General features: G+C 39.3%; 1 protein-coding gene across 3 annotated transcripts in view; it reads right to left on the bottom strand.

Annotated features, from left to right (window-relative positions):
- Positions 1-8,733, bottom strand: part of YEATS2 (YEATS domain containing 2) — a 123,050-nt gene that overhangs the window by 48,744 nt on the left and 65,573 nt on the right. For 2 of the 3 annotated variants that reach the window (XM_023519253.1, XM_012811583.2), the window contains exons 11-15: positions 7,702-7,941; positions 5,475-5,633; positions 3,602-3,705; positions 1,124-1,231; positions 447-629 (exon numbers count right to left, since the gene is read on the bottom strand). In XM_023519253.1, the coding sequence (XP_023375021.1) occupies positions 447-629; positions 1,124-1,231; positions 3,602-3,705; positions 5,475-5,633; positions 7,702-7,941 (794 nt within the window). The remainder of the gene's footprint in view (positions 1-446; positions 630-1,123; positions 1,232-3,601; positions 3,706-5,474; positions 5,634-7,701; positions 7,942-8,733) is intronic. The other variant, XM_023519254.1, reaches the window with a different exon arrangement.

The following is an 8,733-nucleotide window of genomic DNA, read 5'->3' as shown; positions in this document are numbered from 1 at the left end:
GTTTTTAGAAAGTCCAAGGATAGCCAGAGGAACTCTATAGGGAAAAAGAATCACTTTTTTTTTCTTTTTGAGACAGAATCTCACTATGTCACCCTTGGTAGGGTGCTGTGGCATCACAGCTCACAGCAACCTCAGACTCTTGGGCCTAAGTGATTCTCTTGCCTCAGCCTCCCAAGTAACTGGGATTACAGGTGCCCGCCACAACACCCAGCTATTTTTTGTTTTGGTTGTCACTGCTGTTTAGCTGGCCTGGGCCGGGTTTGAACCCACCAGCCTCAGTATATGTAGCTGGCACTGTAACCACTGTGCTACAGGCGCCTAGCCACACCATCTAGAGGTTTTTATGGGATCAGTCTGTCACCTTGAATCTTTTTAGCACTTGTCAATCACAAAAGCAAACAACATTCATTTATGTGCTGACCTTTCCACCCCTACCCAACACAAACCTTGGAGGGCTGAATCTTTGGTGACTGAGTAGTCCCTTCTCCAGCAGTCACAACCTGTTTTTGAGGAGACACAGCTATCATGTGACCCCCTTTCACAGTCACATACTGAGGAAGTGGTGACTGGCTGGAAGCTCCTGTTGTAGGCACATGAGAGGCTTCACCAGGTTCCTGTTTGATGATCACCTTGCAATAAACAGGATAATGACACCACATAAATATCCCACTTAGGAAAAGCTACTAATATCTGATCTATTCTCTTTGCAGGAATTAATAAATGAATAAAGCTTAATCTATAAAGAATGACTCTACCACAAGGATAAAGAGCTGTTTAAATAGAGTCTATAACAGCTATTAAAGAGGCCACAAGTAGGATCTAGACTTGATCCTCTGTCCTTGCAAACTCAGCCTAGTTACTTGTTTTAGAGACTGGTGACAAATGGCAACAGAAAGAAACAAACACACTATGTTCTCTGAATTCCCATCTTGCTAAACTCTAAGCACTGTCTTGTGGACATCACTAAATAGATGAAAGCCCATCTTAGGACTAAGGTCTGGTCTTAAGACTCAAGACATACTAAAAAGATAGGGGTAGTGTCAATGAACTCCAACATTCCACAAAAAGAATTATCAAACAAGACCATACTGAGTTGCAGGATAATGCCCTAAAAAATACTCACTTTTGTGAAAGCTCCAAGTCCCCCAGTTATAGGCTTGGGGCTTTGAACCTTAGGGTGACTCCCAATTGGACAAAGTGGTGGCATAGACGCAAACAAAGAATCTTCCTGCTGTGTGTGTAAAAATACATATTTTACAATCAAGATAAATGGGTGATTTCAGATATTCTAATCATTTATATTTAATATAAACCTCTGACATTCTCTAGCAACATCTACCAAAAGACCAAACAAAAAGTCCAAAACTCCTGGGGTTCCTCCAAGCCTCTACACCGCCTTTTTTTTTTTTTATAAGCTGAGTCTGCTTCTGTTACCCCAACTAGTACATGGCATCATCGCAGCTCATTGCAACCTCAAACCCCTGGGTTCAAGCAATCCTCCTGCCTCAGTCTCCCAAGTAGCTGGAACTACAGGTGTGTGCTACCACACCTGGCTCATTTTTCTATTTTGTACATAGATGGGGGTCTCACTTTGCTCAGGCTGGTGTCAAACTTCTACGCTCAAGCAATCCTCCCACTCTCAACCTCTGAGACTGCCAGGATTACAGGCATGAGCCTGGCCTATATCTGAATTTTAATATTGTTTTAGAAACCAAAAGCAAAGAAAAGCTGACAAAAACTTGACAAAGAACCTACGTACCTATATTCTGCTGTATACTGGGAAGGCATCAATCCTACTACCTCAGCTCGGCACCTGTGGCTTAAGTGGCTAAAGCGCCAGCCACATACACCTAAGGTGGCAGGTTCGAATCCAGCCCGGGCCTGCCAAAACAACAATGACAGCTGCAACCAAAAAATAGCCGGGCGTTGTGGCGGGTGCCTGTGGTTCCAGCTACTTGGGAGGCTGGGGCAGGAGACTCGCTTGAGCCCAGGAGCTGGAGGTTGCTGTGAGCTGTGAAGTCACGGCATTCTACCCAGGGGGATAGCTTGAGGCTCTGTCTCAAAAAAAAAAAAAAAAAAAAATCCTACTACCTCTAATACAGTATTTGACAGATTTTACAGGTTTGCAGTTTGGGTTTGTATGTCTAGTCCCCCTGCCAGATTGTTACAGGACAAGAACGGTTATTTTAATATCCTTAGAGCCTAGGCACTAAATACATAAACAGTCAATTGGAATGTTTCAATATTTACTCTCTTTTCATAGTACTCACAACTTTATTTGTAAGATTTATTCAATAAATACCCAGAATATAAGTGAAAAGTTTTCAATAATGAAACTGAATAATTTAGCAAATGCAAAAATAGCAAAGCTCAACATTCAAAACTACTATAGTTTATTTTTAATCCTCAAAATGCAAATTAACAGAGCAAGAAGCAAAGTTAAGACCACTTCTTGACCGTGTAATGAAAAAGATCATTAACAAACATTAAAAAGCAAGGCCAGCCATAGGGGCTCACACCTGTTATCCCAGCACTTTAGGAGACCGGTAGAGAATTGCTTTAGACCAGGAGGGTTTTTCTGTTTGTTTCGCTTTTTCTTTTCTTTTTTTTTTTTTTGAGACAGAGTCTCACTATGTCACTCTGGGTAAAGTGCTGTGACATCACAGCTCACAGCAACTTCCAACTCTTGGGCTTAAGCTATTCTCTTGCCTCAGGCTCCCAAGTAGCTTGGACTACAGGTGCTCCCCCACAACACCTGGCTATTTTTTGGTTGTAGTTGTAATTGTTGTTTGGCAGGCCTGGGCTGGATATGAACCCACCAGCTCCGATGTATGTGGCTGGTGCCCTAGCCGCTGAGCTACGGATGCCAAGTTTAGGCCAGGAGTTTGAGACTAGCCTGAGCAACCTAATGAGACTCTATCTCTACAAAAAATAGAAAAATTAGCCAGACATAGTGGTTCATGCCTGGGGTCCCAGCTACTCAGGAGGCTGAGGCAGGAGGATCCCTTGAGCCAAGGAGTTTGAAGTTGTAGCAAGCAATACATTGTCTAAAAACAAACATTAAAAGATAAACTTGCAGGTTAAGACCCTCAAAGCAGTTTTTTAAACAAAGCTGTTCAAATAAATACCACGTTTCCCTGAAAATAAGACCTACCCCAAAAATAAGCCCTAGCAGGATCTCTATGCATTTGTTAAATATAAGTCCTACCTTGATAATAAGACCTAGTGATATGCATTTTGGCATGGAGAGGAAGACATCCCCTGAAAATAAGCCCTAGTGTGTCTTCTTGAGAAAAAATAAATATGAGACAGTGTCTTATTTTCAGGGAAATGCGTTAAGTAAATATACAAGGCCACTTCTTTTTAACAGTACGTTTTCAAATGCACTGAGTGACCATTTGATGTAAGTTTTGAAAAGCATTTTCTACACTAGGAAAAGATCATAGCAAGGTCGTGGAGTCTGGAGTAGATGATCTTTAAGATACTTACTAACTTGATGGTTCTACCTTATTGAATTTGCATCAACTGACACATTCTTGCTGAGGCTAAACACACTGTCTTCAGAAATTGGCAAAGAGCAATAATGCATTAAGAGTGTTACCTTCACATTAGATGTTACAAAACTACTTCCATGAATTTTAGGAATAGGAGATCCTGTTCCCTGGGAGACTTGAGAAGTCGTAGAGAGCTTGTTTGTAGGACTTCCTGGTAAGTAAAGCAGATTTTAAAATAAGGTATAAACAAAATAAGTTTATAGAATGTTATTTTAAAGCATTTCCCACTTCCCTCCCCTCCTTCTCACTATTTGGTTTTAATTTTTAAGAGTTGGAAACTCAGAACCCTGAAATTATTATGGAAAATAATACTATGGACTCATCCCTATGAAGTTGATCAAACTGAAGAGGGCTAAAGAAGCTAGTGATGATGTGTAGTATGTATACATCATATACTCTACTCCTTATGAGAGACTATAACATGATAATATTGGTTGTTTAATAAATGTGACAATATGTGCATTCAAATGAATGCCAGCTCCTTCAAAGTAATTTGGCTAGAAGGTGAAACCTATTCCAAAATGCTGCCAACATTAAACAATTTTATACTCCATCTGTACGAACTCGCTTTGGGTCTGAAAAAAATAAGTTACATTATTTAGAGTCAACAATAAATCAAGACCCCAAATGGTATTTCATCACCAACTACATTTACCAAATTTGACTCCAAAGACTCTGGCTGATTCCTAAAACTCAAAGGATACCTATTTGGCCTCCCTAAGTATGTTCAAAAGGCTATGAAGTAAGCACTGAATGCAGTATTTTTTCTTTAAAAAAGAGTTCCACCGTTATAGTAATTGTTGAAGTGCATTTGCTCTTAAAAAAAAAAAAACTTGGAAAAGTCCAACATATATCAATGTTTCTTAAATCTAATTTGCTAAAAAAAAAAAAAAAAAATCAGCTTCATCACCTTATGATCACCTCCTTTGTTTCATATCTCTTCTCATTGTTTCCTTTAATTATAAGTGAAAGTTACATGGAAGTTTATACTTATGAGCATATGTTTAAATACAGGTTAAATGAAAGAAATAAGTAAAATAATGTAAGCAAAAGCACTTCAAAAAACCCTCAAAAGACTAGGTGTGGTGGATCGTTTGAGCTCAGAGTTCAGTACCAGCCTGAGGCAAGCAGAACCTCACTTCTAAAAATAGCCAAGCATTGTGGCGAGCATCTGTGGTCCCAGCTACTTGGGAGGCTGAGGCAAGAGAATCACTTAAGCCCAAGAGTTTGAGGTTGCTATGAGTTGTGATGCCACTGTACTCTACATACCCTACTGAGAGCAACAAAGTGAGACTCAAATAAAAAAGAAAAATGAAACCAAAACCTCAAAAGCACTATGTAATTGTATGGGTTTATGGTGACAACATGGTGAATCCAAGACTTCTTATTCTTCCTATTAGAGTTTTCTTTTTTATAATTGCATATTTCAATTTCCCTCTCACAAGAAAAATATCTCATTTATAGAAAAATAAATATCATTTTTCTAATATGACTGGGGAGAAACATTCATGGCCCACAAAGCTACTAAAAGCTTAATTTGGAAAGGTGGTAACCACAGTATTTGCAGGCCCCCAAAAGAGTAACTCTTTCAAATGAAAAAAATTTTTTAAATTATGGCTCATTTTTAATTTAAAAAAACTAAAAGCTTAAGTAAATTCCTAAAAACATAACTTTTACAAAGGGTAAATCTTCCCTCAGAGAAACAGTATTAGTTACCTTTAAATATTCCTGATTGTTTATGAATGGAGATTTCACTCTCCCATTACACCATTACATGGTGGTACAGATAAAGCCATATGTATTTTTACTAAAAGTTTACTTAACAGAAATATGAAACTGTTACAAGGCAAGTCATGCCAGGTTTACATTTTTAATAATGATCAAACCTTCTGCATCGGCAAATATTGATCAAAAACACACCTGTACTGGGAGTGGTAGTTCCAATAACCTGCCCAGGCTTGTCCATGATAACATAAGGATTACTAATGACGGAGCTGGCAGTGCCTTGCTTCAAATGGACTGGAGTGGAAGTTGGGGTTCGAGGCAATGGTGATGGGCTTGGAGTTGATATTGGGGAACCTTAATTAATTAAAAAGAGTGAAAAGAAATAAAATGCACATATTCAACTTATCTAAGATGTTGAGGACCAAGGAAGAGGGCAGTACCACCAAGACGAAGGTGACAAATCAAGAGAAGTGAGTGGGGCTAATCAAGAGGAGTGAGTGGGGCTGTATGCTTCAGGCACTGAGCAGCACCAGAAGTGCAGCTGCCGCCAGGGAGTAGTATGCTTCACTCTCCTTATCCTTATGGACCAGCAGCACCAGCATTATTCAGGAAATCATTACAAATTGCTAGCAACTGATAGAATTTAAGGTCCCCAGACCTACTTAATATAAATCTACACTTCAACAAGATCCCCTTATAGGCACACTGAAGGTCTGGGTTTTTCTTCCTTAAAGTAAATTTATTTCAGGTTAATGGAGGGTACAACCAACCAGGTCTAAATATTTTATTGTGTTAGCTAGAGTCCCTCTTGTGGTTATGTCCCACACACAAAGGGGGCACACTTAAGTTAAAGAAAACAGTGCCTCAGGTCAAGTGTGGTGGCTCACACCTATAATCCTAGCACTCTGGGAGGCTGAGGCAGGAGGATCCCCTCAACCCAGGAGTTTGAGTTTTCAGTGAGCTATAATGGTGCCACTACTCAGGGAGACAGAGTCTTTACAGTGCTTTACATAGCAGTGTAGGACTGCTAAATCTTGAATGCTGACTAGACAGATCTCCTGACATCAGAGGTTGTTGCAAGATGGGTTATACTCAGACACTAAAATTAGGGAGGAAATCAGTAAGTGAACATTTATATATTTGGGAACCTGGTGTCCTGACTTGCAATGAATTTTAAACACAAACATGTGAAATTTACCAGCCTAAGAAAAAGGTCTCTGTCAACAGTATGTCACAGTTACGATCCAGAAATACCACAGGATACTCTCATCAATTACTAACATACAGTTAAATACCCTCAACTGTCATTCAGACATCACATTTGTCATCTATGAATTTAACCAATTGGTATATTCGGCCTATTCCACCTCTGAAGCACCAAATTCCAATGTTTCTAACTGGCAGGCAAAATCAAACATCCTTTACTTCTCTGGCTTGGCGACTGTAGCTCAGCGACTAGGGTGCTGGCCACATACACGGAAGCTGGCGGGTTCGAACTTGGCCAGGGCCAGCTGAACAACAATGACAACTTCAACAAAAAAATCACCAGGCATTGTGGCAAGTGCCTGTAGTCCCAGCTACTGAGGAGGTTGAGGCTAGAGAATCGTTTAAGGCCAAGTTTGAGGTTGCTGTGAGCTGTGATGCCACAGCACTCTACCAAGGGCAACATAGTGAGACTCTGTCTCAAAAAAAAGAAAAAATTCTTTACTTCTCATCACATCAAAGATTTAGATCTCATCTCTGTGGAGTTATCTAGATTTAGCACTGAACACTCCACTCCTTTTCCCTCCTTCATTTAAGGAATATTCCAACTGTCTGGATATTCTCAACTGCTCTCTTATATGTCTTTTCTGAGGTGGTACAAAGCCATAAAGTGTATTCCCACTAAGTTTACTTAACATAAATGTGAAACTATCACAAGGCAAAGGACAATTCCATGTTAGTGAGTCGGAAGCCTCAGACTTACCTACTGATAATAGAAATGAGTAAGTTCTTACTCTAGTTAGAGAGAGAACAAAAGATACTTCAGTGCAAACCAATTCTAACTCTTAAAGACTAACTCCAAGCCAAAAGGCTTCTAAATTTCTTCTATTATTAGTCATTCTGATTCCCACATATGATCCTCAAACTCAATTTCTACCTTAGTTTCAGCCATATATCCTAGCAAATACTTTAACTGTTCTGATTATAGGAGACAAAAATTTGACAATTTTGGATTTTTTTTCTTTTTCTTATTCAAAAATTATTTCCATATGAATGAGTCTTCGTGATAGCTTTGCCAATCAATAATGATTAACTCTTTTTAAACAAACACTGCTTAGAAGAACATAAGAAGGGGAAAAGCCACAGAACTTCGTTTTGCCATTCCAACAATTCCAACATCCAGGCTACAAACACAGCCTTCAACACATCTTCTGCATACCTGACACGATCTTGCAGCTCATGGTGATGGGCTGAAAGGATTTTCCAGGTGACTCAGGGTTAGGAACCTGGCTTTGTGGCACAATTTTGCAGCTTGATGCTATTGGCTGGAAAGCTGAATTGCCATGAGAACAAAAGGTAACTTTCTGGGATGTTGTCATTTTGGTAGGTGTTCTTTCCAATGAAGATGGTAAAGAATAAAATGTAGTGTTTCGTTCTGCTTCAGTGCTAGCTGGGAATCCTGCTTGAAATAAAACAGGCAAATGGCAAGTCATCACTGTGAAATAACAAAATCTTACCATTGTGGGGAAAATAAAACTTTCAACACCCACTTAAACCACAGATTGGTAGTAAAATAATCAATTATCCCTTTATATTTTTTTGGTGAAAAGTAAATATGCTTAAAATCAAATTTAATTAAAATGTCTCTTCCAAGAAATTAGAAAACCTATAAACTATAAACCCAATACAATATAAAAAGAAGACAAGTGCATTATGTTTCTCCATTCTTTAATATATAAATTGAAAAACTGTTTAAAGTAGAAGAGGAAAAACTCAAAAGGAAAGAATTTACTAAATGTTCATAAAAATGACGCAACTAAAATCCAAAGGGGGTGGGCAGTGCCTGTGGCTCAGTGAGTAGGGCACTGGCCCCATATACCAAGGGTGGTGGGTTCAAACCTAGCCCAGGCCAAACTGCAACAAAAAAATTGCTGGACATTGCGGCGGGTGCCTGTAGTCCCAGGTACTCGGGAGGCTGAGGCAAGAGAATCACCTAAGCCCAAGAGCTGAAGGTTGCTGTGAGCTATGATGCTACAGTACTCTACCGAGGGTAACAAAGTGAGACTCTGTCTTTATTTATTTATTTTTTTTTATTGAATGGTAACTATGTACATTAATGCACTTCTGGGGTACAGTGTAGGGTTTTCACATGCAATCTGAAATACTTCCATCAAACTGCTCAACACAGCCTTCATGTCATTTTCTCAGTCATTGCTTTAAAACGTTCACATTCTACTCTTAGAAAGATTCA

The sequence above is a fragment of the Otolemur garnettii genome, unplaced genomic scaffold (genome assembly GCF_000181295.1).
Source record: "Otolemur garnettii isolate 467f Iridium unplaced genomic scaffold, OtoGar3 scaffold00166, whole genome shotgun sequence".
NCBI classification, from domain to species: Eukaryota; Metazoa; Chordata; class Mammalia; order Primates; family Galagidae; genus Otolemur; species Otolemur garnettii.
The sequence above is the reverse complement of the archived record's forward strand: the minus strand, read 5'-3'. Positions and strand labels throughout refer to the sequence as shown.